The sequence below is a fragment of the Gracilinanus agilis genome, chromosome 4 (assembly GCF_016433145.1).
Source record: "Gracilinanus agilis isolate LMUSP501 chromosome 4, AgileGrace, whole genome shotgun sequence".
Taxonomy (NCBI): domain Eukaryota; kingdom Metazoa; phylum Chordata; class Mammalia; order Didelphimorphia; family Didelphidae; genus Gracilinanus; species Gracilinanus agilis.
In genome coordinates this window covers 369,416,604-369,438,408 of record NC_058133.1, presented here as the reverse complement: position 1 = coordinate 369,438,408, position 21,805 = coordinate 369,416,604, and the positions used below count along the sequence as shown (strand labels likewise).

Below are 21,805 nucleotides of genomic sequence, written 5' to 3'. Positions count from 1 at the left end.
GGGTTTTAATTAAAAGTTTTATCAATGAGTTTTGTTATAATATTAAAAACCTTACCATTTACTCTCAATTCATGAAAAAGTCTTTTATAACAAAGTAAAACACTTAAATAAGATTAATAATACAGTGACATCATCTGAAAGTGCATGTCATATTTCAAATTTGTAACTTTTCAAACTCTCTTTTTAAAAAATTACAGAAATCTATTTTCCCTCTTTCCTATCCTCATATCAATGATAAACATATATATATTTATTATAGAATTTGTTATATATGTATATATAAAAAACAAATTCTTATAATAAATATGTAAAGAAAAATGAATTCTCTCAATGGCTATATAGATCTACACTTTTATTGATGTAGATCTATGTATATGGATGTATGTGTATGTAGCCAGTGAGAGAATTCATTTTCCTTGATTATACATATTTATTATATATAGTATGTATATAGTATAGTGGATAGATAGCTAGATCGATACATAGATAGATACATGGATAAGTACATAGAGAGATAGATGTGTATGTCTTTCATTCTATACCATAATTCCATCACCTCTGTGTCATGAATAACATGTTTCACCATTGGTCCTCTGAAATCACAAATAGCCATTTGTTTATATTGTAACCTTTTATAACTTGATCATCTACTCATTTGAAGCTTATCTTTGTTTAAGGTATGAGACATTGGTTTAAATCTAATTTCTTCCATACTACCATCTAATTTTCCCAGAAATTTTTGTTTAGGAGTGAATCCTTATACAGTAGTTGGGTTTTTTGTTTAATGAATATTAAATACATCTTCTGTTGTGTTGTATATGAAATCTGTTCCACTATTTTTACTATTTTTTGAAATTATTTCAATAATTAAAGCTTTGCAATGTAGTTTGAGATCTGTCACTCACTACTTCCCTTCATTCTCATTTCTTTACATTATTTCTCTTTTTTTAAAAAGCACCTTATCGTCTGTCTTAGAATCATTAAGTTTTGGTTCCAAGGCAGAAGAATGGGAAGAGGTAGACTAGGGTTAAGTTACTTGTACAAGTGGGACAACTGGGAAGTATTTGAGACCTGATATAAATCCAAGACCTTCCATATCCATACCTGGTTTTCTATCACTAAGCCGCCTCCTCGTTTCAACATTACTTTGCTTGATATTATTGATTTTCTTTCCTTTCCACATGATTTTTTTTATTTTTTTAGTTCCATAAAATATTTCTTTGTTAGCTTTGTATAGCATTGAATAAGTAAATTAACTTGGGTACTACTGTTATTTTTATTATGCTGACTTTTTCTACCCAAAGCATTTCTATCATTTATGTCCATTTTTATTTTGTTTGTAGTTATATTCTTATAGTTCTTTTGTGTATCTTGGAAAGTAGACCCACAAGTATTTAATGCATTCTATACTTAAAATTTTAAATGGAACTTCTCTATCTCTTTCTAGGTGTTATTGGTATTATATAGAAATGCTAATGATTTGTGTTGATTTAGTTGATATCTTACAAATTTGCTGAAGTTATTAATTTCATGTAATTTTTAGTTGACTCCAGAATCCTTTAAGTATGTCATCCTTACATCTAGAAAAAAGTGGCGTTTTTATTTTTTCTTTACTTATGGTTATTCCCTCAATTTCCTTTTCTTAACTTATTGTCATGTGTATTTCTAACATTGTCAAATAGAAGTGGCAATAATAGGCATCCTTGTTTAACCCCTGAATTTATTGGAAAGGCTTCTATTATATATAATGGTAGCTCTCTATTTTAGAAAAAAATGATTTATCAAACTAAAGAAAGATCAATTTGTTACTGTTTTCTAGTGTTTTTTTTTTAACAGAAGTAGACATTGTAGTTTGTTGAAAGATTTTTTCTGCAACTATTGATATAATCAATATTTTTATTCATCTTTTATTACTATGGTTTATTAAGTTTATAGTTTTCCTTATATTAAGTAAATCTTGCATTCAGAGTATAACTCCAACTTAGTCATTGTGTATAATCTCTTTGCGATATTGTTTTATCTACTTTGCTATTGTTTTAATAAAAAAATTTACATCTATATTCATTGTGGATATTGGTCAATAATTTTCTTTTTTTGTTTTGATTCTCTCTGGTTGACATAACAATGCCATATCTTTGTCATGAAAGTAATTATGTAGAAGCCCAATTAAATATAAAAGATGTCCTAAAAATTTTAAAGCAATTAACAAAATTCAAAACAAAAACACTTAATAAATAAAACAAAGAACTTTCCCAAAAAATAAAATAGATTAAATCATTAATTTGGTTAAAAAATTAAAATAAAAATTCAAAATGAAAAATGAAAAAAATTCACAACAAATAAGAAATAGAATGATATTGGAAATTATTTTTCCCAATTATATGCCAATAAAACTGACAACTTAAATGAAAAAAGCATTTACAAAAATACAAAATACCCAAATTGACAAAACAATAGAGAATTAAAACAATCCTATTTCAGAGGAAGAAACTGAATAAGCCATAAATGAACTTTTGAAGAAAAAAACTCCAGGACCAGATGGAATGACATGTGAATTATAACAAACATTTGAAGAAAAATTAATTCAAACATTACATAAATATTTCACAATAATAGCAAAAGAAGAGACCCTAAAAATTCCCTCCTATTATACAAATATAATTCTTAGTTGTAGTTATAAAATGTAGTATATCAACATAACATGGTCAGCAAAACACCCTACAACTAATGAGAAGCAGTGTGATATATAGTAGAAATCATGCTGGCTTTGGACTTTGAAGGATCTGAGTTCAAATCTTATCTGTGCCACTTGTAAACAACACATTTGACCTATTTGAGTCTCTATTTCCACACTTTAAAATGAAGTGGTTGATTGAACTGATCTTCAAGGATCCTTATAATTCTAATATCTATTATCTCCATTTTCCAGAAGAGAAAACTGGAGCTCAGAAAAGTTAAGCAACTTGCCCAAGGTCATGGACATAAATTTAGTTTTTTTCAATCATATTCCTTCTGGGAAAAAGAAAAAGTGTAAATTTGGGAGGGTACAGCTGGTGGCTCAGTAGACTGAGAGTCAGGCCCAGAGATGGGAGGTCCCTGGTTCAAATCTAGCCTCAGATACTTCCTAACTATGTGACCCTGGGCAAGTCACTTAACCCCATTGCCTAGCCCTTACCACTCTTCTATCTTAGAATCAATGCATACAGTATTGATTCTTAGACAGACGGTAAGGGTTTAAAAATAATAAATGAATAAATAAATAAAAGCGTAATTGGTCACCAAGATGTTGTGCTGATCCTCTATAGAGGATCTATGGGGGAAAAAAAGAGCAGAATTGCTGTTGAGGAAAAGGTATAGATGGGTTGAGATCTGCTCCTTTGGAGGAATACTATACATCAATGAGATTTCAGAGTCTTTGAAGCTCTGGAGTAGTCTAGAAAAAAAAAATTATCTCTTCTTACAAGAGCTACACGTAATATGGAAAGATGATTCCATAATAATTATTATTTATTGCACGCTAATAAAATGCCAAATTGATTTTCAGTTAATGAGTTGGTGCTTATCAAAACCGGAAGTAGGATTTGTCTTGCTACTAGATAACCAATACATTTCTTCTCTAGTTCATTACTCCAGACGAGTGCTATATTTTGCATGTATAATTTAAGCTTTTCTAGGTAGATGTTATCATGTCTGATAATGTTTTCATCCTGTATTGCCAGCTCTTGTTTTTAAAAAGAGAGACGATAAATGTGTCTACAATCTTGGGATTAACCAGAGGCAACTGGATTCTAAAAGATTATCTGACTGAGATTGGATAAATTAGGACAGTTAATTTAGATTGTCTAAATCATTAGCCATACAGTCACAATGTTAGAGCAGGATGGTAAGCTTAGAAAATATCTAATATCTTTTTTTTTTTTTTTCAGAAAAGGGAAACTAAGACTCCAGGGTTATAAAAGGACCTGTCCAAGGTTCTGACTAAAGCAAGAAATAAACTTCCTTATCTCCTGTAGTCCAAACTAGCACTTTCCCCCACAATACTGATACCTCTTTAAACAAAAGGAGCCCCCATTTCTTCACAAAGAATAGACAACTTTGTATGTGCACAAAGTAGGTAATAAAGAATAACAAAAAGATTGTAAATAGATGCATTTTTTTTTAATTTTTGAAGTTGCTTTTTTTTTAATTCAAGGAACTTTTAAAGAGAAATGAAAGAAGATATTGAACCTAAATTTTGCTCTAATTTACTAAAAAAATTTTACTTGTCTGAAAACCTTTTTTTCATTTTCTCATGAATTTGGAAGTGCCACAATATTTCTTTTCCTTTCTAATCATTACATGGGTTTCCTGTAACATATGTTCACACAGAGTTAGTGGCCCTGATTTTTGTTTACATTATACAAATGATAACTGATAAGGAAATGATGGGATTAAGCTGTTCGAGGGACTTGCAATAACTTGTTATGATAAGGCCAGCTGCCATATCAGTTTTATTAACCCACTAAATCACTGCTAATAAATAAGATAATAGCATTTATCCATAGTGTCAGAAAGTTAGGTCTTGCCTAATCAAGATTAAAAGAAATTAAAACCATCAATTAGTCTATTGTCTCTCTATAATATATAGGATGGATCCAAATTTTGCTGACTAGAGTATTTTTGAGACATAGATCAAAGAATAGAGATATACCTGCATTTTTCTTGGGGTTTTGCCAATTCAATTTAATTCAACTCAACAATCACTTATGAAATATCTAATATGTGTAAGGCACTTTCCTAGGAAATCTGATATAAAGATAGAAATATTAGAATCCTTGACCATTCTGTTTTTGAGAAGTAAAGATGGAATGATACAGTAGAGATATAATATATACATATATGTGTATAGTTGGGGAAATGGGGGTGATAAACAATAGATCCAGACAATGTAACCTAAGAAAATTTGAATAGAGATAGAATACTTTTAGGTTATAGAACTGAGGAAAATCCACCATTTATTTTTTATTATTATATTATCGTTATATTAGTTGTGTAGTGTGGGAGAGGAAAATACTTAAGTTATCTGAAACTCATTAACTAAATGCCTAGGGCGGACTAGATGACTCTTAAGATCCCTTCTGACTCTAAATATATGATCTAATCAATCAATAAACATTTATTAAGTATCTGCTATGTGCCAAGCAGGCACTGTACTAAGCTTTGAGGATATAAAAGGAGGAAAAAAGACAGTCCCTTTTCTCGAAGAGTTCACAATCTATTGGGGCAGAAAACAAACAAACACACATATAAATATATATACTAACAAACTATATTTAAGATTAACAGGAAATAATTCAGAGGGGTTAGGAGAGACTTCCTGTATAGAATGGGATCTTAATTGGGACTTAAAGGCAGCCAAAGAAGCCAGTAGATGGAGTTGAAGAGTGTTCCAGAAATGGAGACAACCAAAAAATAACTCAACTTGAAAGATAGAGTATCTTTTTTGTGAAATAGCCAGAAAGCCAGTGTCCCCAGATTGAAGAGTATATGGTGGGAAAGGGCAGCTAGGTAACACAAGGGGATAAAGTGCCAGACCTGCAGTCAGAAGACCTGAGTTCAAATATGGATTCAGACACTTTCTAGTTATGTGACCTGGCTAAGTCACAACCCCAATTGCTTAGCTTCTGCTGCTCTTCTGTCTTGGAACTGATATTAAGAGAGAAGATAAGGATTTTTTTTAAAGTGTACATTATAGAAAGTGAGGTGTAAGAAGATGAGAGAGGTAAGAAGGACTAGACTATGAGGAATTTTGCACATACTTCTTAGCTGTGTGACCCTGGGCAAGTCACTTAGCCCTCATTGCCTAGCCCTTGCTGCTCTTCTGCCTTAAAACCAATACATAGATTGATTCTAAGATGAAAGGTAAGGGTTTAAAAAAAGAATTTTGAAAGTCAAAAAGATTTTGTATTTGACTCTGGAGCTCAGAGAAACTGATAAATACTTTTTAAAATGTTGATTCATTTTTAAAAGCATTTACCAGTCATAAATTTATCTGTGCTAATGGCTTAACAACAAAAAAAAATCTACCTTTCACAGGTCAGGTTCCTTCCTTTCATAGTTTATAAGTTAAAGGTCATGCTGATATATCCATATGTAGAACAGATAGGATAAAAATTTTCTTCCCCAAAATAATTTGTAATTTATAAATACCAAAAAGCAGAGCCATAAGCACACTGGAGAAAATCAAAGCATTTGGAAGTATCTAGCTTCATTTGGGAGATCCCTGTACCATCTCCAGTTAGTTATATTTCTATGTCCCCCTTTATTATTTCTGGGAGCTATTAGTACAAAACCCCTGAGTTGGCTTTTGGTCAAAAAAAAAAAATACATCCATTTCAGGTGTGATCCTCTATGTAGATCCCCTCAGAGAAGAGAATCTGACTCCATGTGCAGTGGTAAATGTACCTGACAATGTACCAGATATACTAACTGGAACTGTAATTTCATTGGTACAGATAGGGAACTCCAATTGAGAAAATTCCTCTACTGACTCAGATTAAGACATTCCCTGAAAGTTATAGCCTTAAACTAAATTATTATCAATAAATCAAAAGTAATGAACTCTCTCCTGTCATGCTACATAGATTTAAATGGATTTTTGCTGAGCTATTAGAATTGAATTAATTCAGATTTTTAAAAATAGTAAGATTGCAAACCCCTTTGTGTCACAGAACCCATTTTAGACTTCCTTATATCCTTACTTCCTGTCTAACACATATTAGGTGGATCAATAAAAAATTTGATGGGTTATCAATTGTTATCATTGTGGCTCTCTCAATCATAATCATTACAAAATGCTATGTAGAACAAAATAAGTATGTGCCTTTTCCATAGAAGCTAAAATAATATGAGAACCAAGGGGGAACATCAAAATGAATTCATTTAGATTATTTACTAAGTTGGTTTCACATACAATCATTCAGTCAATCAATAAACACTTATTAAACACCTACTATGTGCTAGGCATTCTACTTAGCACTGGAGGTCCAAAAAAAGAGGCAGAAAGTCCCTGACATCAAAGAGCTTATATCATAATAGGGGAGATGATCCATATATATATAATATGTACTTATTTTTATTTTATAATACACACACACAAAGCAAGCTATATACAAAAGAAAAGGGAAATAATCTTGAAAGGCAGGCACTGGAATTAAAAAGGGTTGGAGAAGGTTTCCTATAGAAGGTAGGGTTTGAGTTGTGATATAAAATAAGCCAACTAAGGAGGTCAGTAATGGGAACAGAGGAGGGAGAGCATCAGGCAAGAGGTATAACCAGGAAAATGCTCAAAGCCAAGAGATGGAGTGTCTTATTTATAGAATAGCCAGGAGACTACTATCACTGGATCAAAGTGTTCATCTTTGGAGAGTAAGTTATCCTTAAGACAGTAGGGATATACCATGTTTTATCATCAGTTCAGAAGGCAGTATTTCTAAATAATTGCCATCAGGATATCTTATCCGAATGATAGATTCTGTCTTTATTTGGCCAAGATTTATTGGCCAACAGAGATCATGTTATCATAGGTTCATGCCTGATTCACTTACAATCTTAAAATAATAATTATAAAAACAAACATATCAAATATATTCTTTTTCACATTTAGGGGAAGAGCCACATACTACATATGCATTTTTTTTTGTCCATGAATCCATTTTTCCAACATTATGTCATCATATCTACCAAAAATGGTGGTAGATTTGCCTTAGGAATCATAGATTTAGAAATGGGAAAAATTTTAGAAGTCATTTAGCCCAACTCCCTTATATTATAGATTAGAAAACTACTCAGCACCAAAGAGGTTAAATAACTTACCCAAGGTCACAGGAATTCAAACTCAGTTCCTCTAACTACAAAACCCAATGCTCTTTTGTGCTTCAAATCATCCTACAGGTTTCTACTAATGGTGAAAACTTAAACTTATGGAAGATTAGTTTTATTTGTGAAAACTATATTGCTCTGAGCAAAGTGATCAAAATTATATTTAAATATTTATGCTAATAAATATCTGAATTTGAACATCTCTATTTAGGATTTTTAAAATCTGATACCTGACCAAGATGGAAATGCTACCTCAACCAGTTAGAATTGTATACATCTCCCATCCACTAAACTGTAAGTTGCCTTAGAGCAGGCACAGTATCTTTTTTTAAGGTTCCACCATCCCTAGCATAATATTTGTTACATAGTAGGTACTCAACAAACAATTTTAATTGAATTGAAAAATTCAAAATCAAAAATGAATCAAGTTATTTATTGTTAAATTTGATAATTATATCATGCTATAAAATAAGTCTTTGCATTCATTATCTCATATCTTATATTTTGTTGCCTATTCTATATTCTATAATATTTGTCACAATCATGTCATCTTCATTAAGTTAATAATTTGGGGGATTTTCAACAAAGTAGAAATGAACTTTTTTTGATAAGTGGAAGTTATTGCCTCCAGGACAAAACAAATTTCCTGGCCCTCAAAATAAGGTTGCTAACCACATATCAAGTCTGATTTCACATTGTTTCCATTCCTACACTCTACATTTCAGACAAACTCTGTATCTTATTTCCCATTTCTGTATATAAGCCACCCTCTTTATCTGGAATGCATTCCCTCTTCAACTATTCTCAGAAATTTTATCTCTTTCTAAAGGCTTCATTTGGGTGTCACCAGGTCCATGATTCCCTTCCTGACCCATCTTATGTTATACCTCTCCAGTAGAATGCAAGCTCCCTGAGGGAAAGAGTTGTTTCTTATTTGCTTTTGTATGCCCAGTATCTAGTTTATTTATTTTGCATATAGAAATCACTTAATAATGGTTTGTTGAGTGGATGTTTACATTTACATAATATATTGTAAAGCACAATGGTTAGCTTATAGCTGAAAATTAATCCTTCTTGATTAATTATAAACTTTAAAGTAATATATAAATGACTCCACATGGATGCCAATATATTTCCTGACTGTCTTTTTGAATTATTTCTTATTAAATGCACAGATTTAGGGAGGGGGGTACGTTATTATACAAAGACAGAGGCTAGAAGTTAATTTCCAGTATTGACAATAGTGAATTCAACTTGCATGCTGATGTTTTCTTATTTATTCAGAACTAATTTAAACCAGTGTTTTCTTTCTTGTTATTACCTCCTTTCAAAGAAAATATCCCTTTGTATTTTCTGACATGTTATAAAGGTTGTAAAGATGAATTCCCTAAATGTTTTTACAATGATTTTTTCTAGCCTTTTAATTTACAACAGTTTAAACTGATTTTTAAAGATTTGCTATCTTAATAACTGCAACTATCATTTTAGTGTGCACATACAGTAAGAGTGTACATACACATTTGTGGTTAAGCTACACCCTGAATGAATTTTCTCTCTCAGGCTACAGCAACAGTCTTTACAAATTATATCAATAGTGTATTAAATGTAATACCACTTGTTGAGTGAAGCTGTGTCTACACACAAACTGGCTGAATTTAATGAAACAACTAAACCCAAAACCTTCACTGGATTCAATAATAATAACAATGCACCCATTTGTTTATTTCTCTTTTTTTAATATGTAATGCCAAACAAATGCTTTCATTGAAATTTTTCCCTTTTCACTTGATTGTACAGCTGTCACACCGACTTGGTTTTAATATGCCATTAACTTAAACTTAGGGTAGATTACCCAGTTGTTTGATCTAAAAGACTGAGTAGAAAAGAAACACAGGGGTTCAGTTAGCTTTCAGGATTTTGTCTTTTCATACCGATCTCATCACAAGAAATCATGAACATGACCTACAAGGTTCTCTTTCACTTGTCTCTACTTTCCATTTACTTAATGATTACATGGCCTACTTGGAAAATAATCTGCTTTGGTTTTGTGGATTGGCAAAATGTTAAAGGGACAACTAAACATATCCTGGATTCGTAGATGTTACACGTTAAAAAATTAACAGAGACGCCTGTGACAAATTCGGTTTTCTCCTTTAACATTATTTCATCTTTTCCAAGATCTGAATCCTTTGCTTGTCTCTTTTGTACTTTATATCAATAATCTTTTCTTTGTTGCACAGGGATAGTTCACTGGGCCTGGAGTGGTATATAAGCAATGGTAAGAGACGTAGAGACAGAACCCCACACACACTTTTGGTGCACCATCTGTGGAGGATCCATGGTGGGGAAGGATATAGGAAAAAAATCACACTGAATGGGAATGTATGGATGGCTTGTGGTGCTGCAAACTTTTCATTATTTAGAGTTAAGAGTGAAGCTTAACAATTCAATGAAAGTATTGTGGCATCCACACTAATGAGGCAAAAAATCCATCAGAGTATTAAAGCATATGTTATATACCAAAACAATGAAAGAAAGGCATGTTTATATATTTATGTATACTTATATAAAATAGTCTGTTTGAACCAAATCTATTCTTTTCAACCCCTTAACAACAGAAGCACAAGGTGTATCAACTCATGTAAAACATTTTTTCAATTATAATTTTATTTTGAAATAAAGATTTTTACCCTATCTCTATCTTTTGTCTAGTGAATAAAAGAAAATGCTTCTATTGCAGATAGCTGCATAAAGTTCAAGTTTTCATTTTCATTTTCCATCATCTTTATATTTCTTCTCTTTACCTAGTCCTAAAATATTATATCCTAATATATTTCCCTCACCTTTCTAATGGTGGTACCTTTGGCTTAAGTTTTCCATTGTAAAATATTGTCACGTTAATGTGTTGAAGCACATTAATCAATAAGATCAATAACAAAAAAGGTTTCTCTTTCTCTAATATAGCTGATCAGAAATTAGAAAAACAAGAAAGTGTTTTTGTTTTTTCAAATTAATTATATCCAAAAATAGCCCTAATACTAAAGTTGTTGAGGGGGAAAAACTGTCTTACTGAGAATATTTTTAGTAAAATTATAACCAAATTCATAGTATCACTCCTTTAAAAAACTCAGCTTTAATCTATATATCAAAGTAATTCATATCCCAGCAAATTTGTTTTTCCTTACATTATCAAAATGTCAAAATGATCTGATTCATAATGTCACAGTAAATGTCAAATTTACTCTGCTATCAAGGCAGAAGAAATCCAGGTTATCACAAATGCCTTATTCTCAGGCTAAGCTATAGTACTTAGATAGCCAGGTTTCCTGAAATCAAGACATGTTACCTACTTAAGGCTAAATAGTGAACAGCTCACTGTGCCACAATAGACCAAGTTAATGATTTATCTCTAAGCCCAAGTGCTCCATTGAGGACTAATTGACTTGCATGTGTGCCTGCCCATGAGAGCTCAATGAAACTATGAGTCTTCCAGATCACAATCCTCTTGTACATAGTGAAAGTCAAGGAACAATCTCTCTCTGAGTTTGTCTTTCCAGTGCCTAACCAACTCCAGACCTTCTCTTTTTAATCCCAACATAATCCAGTAGCAGTCAGTCAGTCATCCAGGAGTAAATTTGGTAATAAGACTTGAGTGATTAAAAAAAAAAACTCTTCAGAGTTGTTCTTGTTTGGGAGCTTTCCTTCTCTCCCAAAATGACATGGCCAAGAAAGTTCTTTTTACCATTTTCAGAGATAAGAAAGAAGGACAAGATTTATTTTTCCCACTTAGGAGAAAAGAAGGGGGCATGTAGGAGTTTATTCTATGAAAAAGAAAATTCCAATCCCAGAAAAGAAAATAGACAAAATTCTTAAATGGAGAGCAGAGTGCCCACTTTTTTATTAGCCCATCCCTATCTTGAACAATTCTGCAAATCTTTGTCTTAGAATGCCCTTTGGATGCCTCTACTCCATGAAGAAGACCCTATACTTTGAAAGACAAATGTTGTCTCATCTAGGAAATCTATTACTAAACTGTTCCAATGTGTGCTTTAAGATTATTCAAAAAGGCAAATAACTTCTGTGCTATTTAAAATTATATAAAATGAACTTATATTAAAAGTAAGCTCAGCACAACTATAGCTTTTTCCCCTCTAGTAGAAATTTTGTCAACTGTTGATATACCAACAATATTTCAATTCAACCATCATTTCTAATCACCTACAAGAAGCTATGCTGGTATGGTGGGTAGGAATTGTGCTAAGTGTGAAGACATACTAAGAAAAAAATAAAAAACAGCTCATATCTCTAAGAACCTTACATTCTACAGAAACATTTAAATAATTTAAAAAGTGGGTGAAATTTAAAGAATATAGATTTAAGGAATACTATTGCACTATAAGAAACAATAAGCATGCTCATTTTAGAAAAACTTGGAAATACCTACATGAAATATTGAAGAGTGAAATGAGTAGAACCAAGAAAACATTATATATAGCTACAGAATTAATATTTGAAGAATAACTTGTAAATGTCTACCTCCAAAGGAAGAACTGATAAATAGAATACCAAAAACATATTTTTTTAGTTTTTTTAAAAAGAATATAAATTCATATGAATTTTCTTTTTTTTTTCATTTTTATTTTAATGAAATATTTCTCCAAAATCTATTTTTGTCCTTCTTCCATTTTTCTAAAGATAGATAAAACCTGGTCTTGTCAACAAGAAACCACACAGTTCTTTCTGGCTGATTTGCACCTTACAACAGCAAAAAATATTTGGAATATTTTTCCACATACCTAGATACGTACAAAATTTATATACATCAGTTTAACTTACTTTGAATGGCCTCTGGTCCCAAGTCGCCGTGTAGTAAGAAGGGGAAATTTCTGACGAATAGTCTAAAGAGAAAGTAGATTGTTTTCATTGTAATGATGTAATAATAATAGCTAGTATTTATATAGCCATTTAAGGTTTGCAAAACTATAAATGATTGATAAGATAGAGATTCTTTCAATTAGTCAACTGAGCTTTATGACTATAAGATAGATATTATGATGATTGTCATTTCTATTTTTTTTTTTTAATTTAAAACCCTTACTTTCTGTCTGAGAACAGGCAGAAGAGGGGTAAAGGCTAGACAATGGGGTTAAGTGACTTGCCCAGGGTCACCTAACTAGAAAGTGTCTGAGGCCAGATTTGAACCTAGGACCTCCCGTCTCTAGACCTGGCTCTCAATCCACTGAGCCATCCAACTGCCCCTTTATCATTTCTATTTTAAAGGTGAGGAAAGAAAGAGGTAAGATTTGAATTCAAGCCTCCTTGACTTTAATACCAGTACTTTCTTCACTATATCACCTAGATGCCTATTTTGAGAGTAAATATGGCTTCTTTGGTGGCCACTCTATAGCATTTACCTTAATAAAATAAATGTTGAATGGTGAGTAAATATTTATTCTTGAAAAAAGTAATACCATGTACATAATGATTATAAAGATAACTACTATAGGGAGTTATGTCTTTTTAGACTTATGTATCCCCATGCCATTGCCACTATTTAAGAGACAGAATAAATCATTTAAGTTCTCAATAGTCTCTGAGCCTTTGTTTCAGCCAAAGTGACAATCATTACTTTGGTTTTTTTCCTGGCAAGATTTGTGTTTTATTTAACATCATTCTGCAAATGAAGTCATATACAGCTGGAATGGACCCAATCCCAATCTTCCCAAATACCAGACTTCAAGGAACTACTGCTACTCCCAGCTTTACTCTTCCTTTCCTGTTTTCCCATGATTGCTTCCTGTAAAAACATTAGAAAAGGCACTGTCCTTGGATCCCAACGATCTGTATTTCCATCCTGCTATTACTTGTATTACTTTTTTGGCATATCATAACTTCTTTGGACTCTTTTTTTTCATCTGTAAAATGAGAGGGTTAGGCTAAATCATTTCTAAGGTTCATTTCCATTTTTAAAAAATCTTATGATCAGACAGAAATCTTTCTCTTTTTTAATACTTTTTTCCATTGCTATTTAAAAATTAAAGAATTATCTTTCCTAGCAGGAAGAATACTATGTCTATAAACAACCTTAGAAATCATCACATTTAGCCCACCGATGAGGCAACTAAACTCCAAAGAGATTAGGTAACTTGCCAAAGATCACAAAGCCAAGACTAAACTTTACATCTTACCATTCATAGTTCAATACTTTTTCTATTATCTGAAACTATCATAGATATAACCAGAATATCCACCAGATGTTTTTTGCAGATGTACCCCCCAAAAAAATGTATAGTTTTGATTTTTGTATTTTTTTAACATACATAATACCTAAAGTCTACATGTAGTGAACAATCATACACTCTACATATATAAATTTGGATTTCAAATTATAAGGGATACAGAATTTGAGATCTCAATTTTTAAAAGCTTGTTCAGGATGTCAAATTTTTTCACATCTACAAACACATTATTAAAAACCTAATGAAAATGAATTTTCCCCAGGAGATTTACATTGTTTTCTAATTCTAGAGATGAAAATGAAATAGCAGGGTTATACTATTGAGGCAACGAGGTAGTAGAGTTAATAGTGCTGGGCCAAAAGTCAGGAAGACCTGAGTTCAAATCTGACCTGATACTCTTACTGATTGTGTGACCCTTGGTGACTCACTTAACCCCGTTTGTCTTAGTTTCCTCACCTATAAAATGAACTGGAGAAGGAAGTAGTTAACCACTCCAGTATCTTTGCCAAGAAAATCTCAAATGAGGTCACAAAGAGCCAGACACACATGAAAAAGACTGAATAATCACAGCAACAAAATAATATTTGTTTTCACCACTCATAACCAAATTTAAATATGGTAGAGTATCATTCTAAAAAGGGAAGAATATCAAGCAAAATCTTATAGAAAGCTTATAAGTTTAGGAGTTTTTAGAGTTAGGCCATATATAGGAAACGGAATTAAAATATTAGGGGATCATCCAGATAATTTAATTTAATAATATTTTAATTTAATTTAATATTTTCAATTTATTTAAAATTTAAATTTATTTGAATTTTAAATTTATTTAAATAATTCAAAAATTATTTGAAATCTCTAAATAATTGCAACAACCATAGAGTTTTAAGATTTTGTGTTTGAGTAATTTAGGTCTTTATTTCCACTCTACACTTTGATTTATAGTCATAGACATAGTAACCATAAAGAGAATTTTAACAAATCTCTTTGAAACAATATGTCTTACTTAAAGAAATTTATCTAGAAGATAAGAGAAAAGACTTGGGAGGGTCCATATTTACTTTTTAAGTTGCCTTAAACAGTTCACCAACATTTGAGTACAGTTATAAATTTAATATTGGATGGGATTTCCATTTTAGCCCAACTCCCTCATGTTCAAGATAAGAAAACAAAAGCTTACTTCAAGTGACTTCTCCAAGATTATGCCAATCATGTGGATCAAAAACAGTACTTAAAACCATATCTTTTGGCTTTACAACCTGAGCTTCTTCCACTCTCCTCTACTGCTTCAACTCCAGTTTGCAAAATGGAAATAGTGCATTACCTACTCCGGATGATCAAGCCAAAAGACCTCATGTAGGCTTACGAAATGCTTTAAGATTTTCATAGATAGGCACGAGTATGTATGACATTTGAGATACAGAAGTATCGGCAGTCTGTGTATCTTACCTTTCCAAAAGTGGCTGCACAGGCAGGTTCCAACTTCTCTTTCCTGCAGAAATCTAAATAGTGTGCATAGAGGATACATCGCGGTAAGCACACACCTTCACATACAATGTAATTTTCTTCAAGCCTATAAAGAATAGCAACGTTGAAAAAACTTTTAGTTGTATCCTTTTTTTCCTACTCCTTTCTTTTTTTTTCTTCTACGCTAGCTCAAAGGATCACGTAACCAATGTTTACTTCCAGTTTTGCTTAAAATATTCAGAGACCCTTGGAAGAATTCTGTTTTCAACCATTCCACTCCCTCATTTTACAGATGAGCAAACAGACATCCTGAAAGGTTAAGTGACCTGCCCAAGGACACATAACTAGTAAGCAGCAGAGCCAGTCACCATGGTCACCAGGCATTATGACCCTGGAAAATGCCTTTCTTCAAAATAGTTATCTTAGCATATTCTTCAACCCTCATCAAAGCTATGCATAGATGATATTATGGTCTAAAAAATAATGATACTTTTACTTCCTTGGGAAATGCAAACTGGGGTGCTTGCTGCAGTGTCCTCACTTTTTTATGGCAGATAGGTACCACAGTGGATGAAATATATCTGAGTACAAATTCTGCTATAAGTCAATTATCCCCTTTCTGCTTCAATTTCTTCATCTAGGGACTATGGTCAAAGGATATGAATAGGGAGTTTTCTTTTTTTTTTTTTAACCTTTACCTTTTGTCTTAAAATTGATATTAGGTATAAGTTCTAAGGCAGAAGAGGAAAAGGCTAGACAACTGGAGTTAAGTGACTCCCCCAGCATCACACAGCTAGGAAGTATCTGAGACCAGATTTGAACCCAGGTCCTCACAACTCCAGGCTTAGTGCTCTATTCACTGTGCTACCCAGCTGCCAAGGAATAGGAAGTTTTTTAGTGGAAAAAATCCAAGCTGCCAAAAATTATATTTAAAAGTTCCATATCACTAATAATTAGAGAAATATGCATTCAAATTAAAGTAATTTTTAGGTTCCACTCTACACATATCATATTGGAAAAGAAGATAAAATAGGAAAATGACAAATGTTAGAAGCCTTCAAGGAAGACAGGAACATTATTCCACCTGTGGTGGAACTGTGAATTAATCAAGCCATTCTGGAAAGCTGCTCAGTTCAGGAGAGACAGTTTCTAGAAATAATAAACTAATTTAAAGGAATTATTTCATTTGCCACAAAATCATGATAAGTAATAATTATAATTTGTGTATTATTTTAAGATTACAAAGTGCTTCACGTGCATTTTTTAATCTGATCCTCAAGACAACCCTGTTTAGGAGATGCTGTTATTATTCTTTTAGATGAGGAAACTGAAGCAGAAAAAGAGGTACTTGCAGAAGAATCTAAAATCAGATCTTCCTGACTGAATGTCCAACACTCTGTCCACTGTGGCATTTAGCTATGATGCCAGGAAACAAAGTTTTCAGAAAGAGCTAGAAAGACCTATGTGAACTTCTGCAGAGTGAAATAAGCAGAACCAGGAAAACATTGCACACAGTAACAGCAATATTGTTAAACAATCAAATGTGATAGACTTTGCTACTAACTGAAGTACAATGATCCGGGTTAATTCTGAGGATTTCTGAAAAAGAATGCTATCCTCCTCCAGAGAAAGAACTGCTTAGAGTAGAAATTCAGATGAAAACATGATTTATCACTTGTTTATTTAGGTATATGTTTGGGGGTTTGGGTTCTATAAAATTATTCACTTACAAAAATAAATAATATGAAAATACATTTCACATGATAATACATGTATAACACAGACTGAATTGCTTGTCAGCTCTGGGAGGGGGAGGGAAGAAAGGAGGAAGATAATATGGATCATATAACTTTGGAAAAATATATGTGGAAATTTGTTATTAAAATTTTTTTTAATTAAAGAAATGAAATGAAATGAAATGAAGCCAGTACAACTAGTACTCCAATTTACATTTCCTAAGGTAGTAAAAGTCATTATTTTTAGAACATGATATCACCTATTCCTTTGATCAGGATTCAAGAATATGCTATGAACTTGAAGATAACTATTTTGAAGAGAGGCATTTTCCAAAGTCATAGTAACCAACAATCAAACCGTGTCTTGGCTAAATGTGTAGTGGGTAACTTTATCTTTGGGGACCTTTATTTCTTCATCTGCAAAATGAAGGGGTTGGACTACATGACCTCTAAGGTCCCCTTTCAGTTCTAGCTTCATATATTCTAGCTCTAAAGATTTTCTTGACTTAAGGACGGCCAATACTTGCATCTATTGCTTTTCTTTTTAAGCCATTAAACAGGTATTTCACAATTTTAAACATAATAGAATAGAAAATGATTAATTAATTTGCAAATTAAATCAAAATAAACTTATGACTTCCTACTCTGGAAGGATATTGATCAATTCTGACTTCTCCTTAGAAGTAGTGCTGTGCATGCCTAAAATTTTTCTATTCTAAATAACTTGTTTTATAGGTCAATAATGCCCTATAGAAGACTCCAAATTTTAACTTCACTCCTACAGTTACAAATAAACATTTTGATAACAGAAGTTACATCAGCTATATCTGAGTATTAGCATTTAAATGAAGAACATGTAGATTCAAGGGGCAGCATAGTAGACGATGACAGATTTTAATCTCACCTCTCTAATTTACTATCTGTATGACAACCTCTCCAGGTCTCAGTTTCCTCATTTGCAAAAGAGAACTGGCTTAGATGGCTTCTGGGGGAAAACTGTAGGTGTAAATCATAGAATTTTCTGAGAAAACACTAAGATTCTATTTCCATTTCCACTTAAAAAAATCACTTAAAACAGGAACCTAGAATCATGAATTTAGAGCTAGCTGCAGAGGACCTAAAGATCATTTAATTCAATTACTTCACTTTATAGATGAAAAAACTAAGGTCAAACAAGGAGATATTAAGTGACTTGCCTAAACTTACAAAGGTTGCATATAATTGGGTGAGGATTTGAACCCAGGTCTCCCACTCCAAAATCAACAGTTTTTCCAGTACTATGTTACCTCCCTAAACTACTTAATATTACCTATATTATAAAAGTAGGGCTTTGGTAGAATTATTCAGCCTAAAATTGGGTGTGATATCCCAAGAACTCAGATCTAAATTTTGTATTAACTTGGATGAAAATTTAGTTATGACATTCAATACCCTTTCTTCCTTTAGAAAACCATTTGGGCCTGTTTTGAAAAATAAAATAATGTTTGTTTCTATTACATAATAGCAAAATACTTGGATGAAAGTAATAAAGGCAGTCAATCAGATTTCTTTTGCCAAGATGACAAACCAATGTTTCTAATCTAGGCTTTGTAATAACTGTTTAATGATTTATTTCAAGTTATTAAAATCTCTCAAAATAAAAGTATTTTTAATTCTTTTTTATGAAAAAAATGTCTTTTATCAGGAATCTTATGGTGAGAAATAGGGTGGAAAAAATCAAACCCCCAAAACATTTTATTTGCCTTGCTAAAAAGGATCATTATACCAAGAAGATATATCTTTAGAATACCTGGCACTGTGGAAGCCAAACATGTAGATCACTGAATTTTTCTCTTGTCATTTGTATATGCTATTGTGCTGTAGGCATAATTTCTGTCTTCATAATCATTTAAGTGTGCGGATAACAATTTTTTTTAATTCTTAAAGATTTTTTTTAATTAAAGCAAAGATAGCTATGAAACAACTAAAGATATCTCTTCATTCTATGTGAAGTAAAGAATTCATAAGGAAGCAAAATACTTTTTTCCTATCCATATTTGCTTAACATCCCAAATTAAAAAATGGTTTTAATTTTCCAGATTATTAGCTCAATTGTATATTTCAACTTGCTAGCACAGATATAATCAATAAATATATTAATACCTCAAATATTGTCATCAAAATATACCTAGTGTATGTTTCTTGCATCTAACACGTTAACTCAAGATGTTTAATATTTCTATTTGATGAAGTCAAACCTGTGAGTCACCGAGTTGCAGATTTTGATTGTATGTAAATGTGAAAATAAAATTAAATTACAATTTATTTAAAATGTCTTATCTTGATAAACATACTATTTTCCCTAAGCAATAAAGTCTTTTTCTCTCATATATAGACCATTAAGGCATGTTTACCATAAATGTTTGTTTAGTGTATGATTTAAATATCGATTCTTGATGGCACTGCAAAATAAAAAAGCTTGCTCAAGAAGTTTTCAGTTAGACTCATCTAAAAGAAGAACATAGGTATGTCACACTATGACCTTTTTAGATTATTCTCAGTTTTATGAACTTCTATGTTCCTCTAAAATATGGTACTGATCTGTTTTAAAGTTGATACTTATTCACTTGTAATCTATAATTATTATATTTAAATGAATTTATGATGAAGTTGCCTAAATATATTTCATCATTCACTTAATAGGAAGAATTTCAAAAAGGAATCCTAGACTTAAAGGTAGAAAAGACCTTAGAAATAATTTAGATCAACCTCCTAATTTTCACATATGAGGAACCTGAAGTCCAAAGACCCTGCCTGGCTTCTCCAATGTTATCCAGGTAGTAAATGGCAAAGCCTGGATTTTAACCAAGGTCCTTTATTCCCAATACAGTTCCCTTTGCACTGTACCGTGTCCATTCTGTTTCAGTGAAAATCCTTCCTTCCTCCCACTTCAATATGAAATACTTTCACTCTCAATCCCGCATGCCATCTATAATTTTTCATGCTAGGGATGCAATTAATATTACTAGAATTAGTCTCTATTAATGTAACCCTGGTATTTAAATGAGTCAGTCATAAGTGGAGCAGAATATATACTAGTTAAAATCTACAATGTATTGCATATCCTAGTAACTTTAAATTAAACAATTAAATGTTTCAAGATTAAACAAGATAAAAGCAAAGGAAAAAAATCTGGGTTTTGTTAATTATAGTAACACCTAAAAATTATAACTCCCTTGAAGATTTTCAGCGAACTTTACATAATTAAGCAGAAAAAAATTCTAGCTTATATTCAAAAGTAAAAAAGTGAATTTTCTCATTTATATTGCAGATCATTTTGCACTATTACCTACTTCTACTGTACCAAAAATAAATGTTTATTTTTTTAATAACTAGAGTTATTCTGTTTAAATTGTGCTTTTAAAATGTTCTTGAGGAGAAAGGATAAAAGAAAAGGAAAGACACTGGACTTTTGAGTAGTACAGATGCATAAAGGTATACCTGTACTCTATAATCTCCTTACCACTGTAGAGTGAGCTGAGTCTGTTTCTTTTTATCTTTCATGATCTGGGTGATGGTTTTCTTCTGGGACAGATGTGGCTCAGGTGCTTTGATTTTATTATCTTGGATATCCACATCCTCTTCGGATGAGGAAGAAAGGTGATCGTGGCTGAGGTGCATTTCTGATTGCAAAAGAAAGTACATTTTGAAAAATCAAGACAAGCACTTCACTACAGCAATTATCTGACATGACTGGCTATTTTCCTCAACCGGAGTGACTAGTCATTGCAGACAGTGATAACTGAATAACCACAGTCCCATCTCTCCTTTAAAAGCCTCCATCTGCAGTATATAGATGTATGCATGCATAGATATCAAAAAAAACAAAACAAAACATGCCGAATGCATCTGATTCTCTATTTGCAATGATATGCAAATAGGTCTCATGTTTATGCTGGAACAACTCCAGGTGTGTCTCTACTGTCAGGACTAATCTACATCCCCTGAAAGTCTGAGGGCGCTCACCTGCTTTGATTCCCACGGACAACCCTGGCTCCTCTACTTCCTCCCCGATGCCCCGGGAGTTCACCAACTGTCCTTCCTCCGGATACGCGAGCAAGCCCTTGGCCAGCAGCTCTACATAGCATCCCTCTTCTTGGAGCCCGGGAGAAACTTTTGGGGAAGGCTGCCCCTGCAGGAAGGAGCCCTCGCGCTCAGAGACCTTAGCCGTCCTCTTCATGGGCATGGTTCTTCCTCCCCAGAGGTGCAGCGGGAGCCCATGCAGACAACCACAAAGCAGGGACCCCAGGGTCCGTGGGCGGGGGCAGCGAAGGGGGCGGAGAACGGGGTGGAGAGAAGGATTGGGTGCGGGGTGGGGTGGTGCGACTTCGGAGACGGAGACTGGTGACCCGACCTGAAGGAGTCAGCCAGGGAAACTGGAAAAAAGAATCTTGTTTAAAGACTGGACGCAGCTGCCTGGAGACGTCCCAGATGAAAAAATCAAGCTTAGTCCTCCAGGGAAAGGCG

General features: G+C 32.7%; 1 protein-coding gene across 1 annotated transcript in view; it reads right to left on the bottom strand.

The window, feature by feature from the left end:
• Positions 1-21,524, bottom strand: part of RFX6 (regulatory factor X6) — a 102,964-nt gene extending 81,440 nt beyond the window's left edge. The window contains exons 1-4 of the mRNA XM_044675418.1: positions 21,305-21,524; positions 20,802-20,961; positions 15,546-15,669; positions 12,697-12,758 (exon numbers count right to left, since the gene is read on the bottom strand). Of these exons, the coding sequence (XP_044531353.1) occupies positions 12,697-12,758; positions 15,546-15,669; positions 20,802-20,961; positions 21,305-21,524 (566 nt within the window). The remainder of the gene's footprint in view (positions 1-12,696; positions 12,759-15,545; positions 15,670-20,801; positions 20,962-21,304) is intronic.
• Positions 21,525-21,805: the final 281 nt, after the last annotated feature.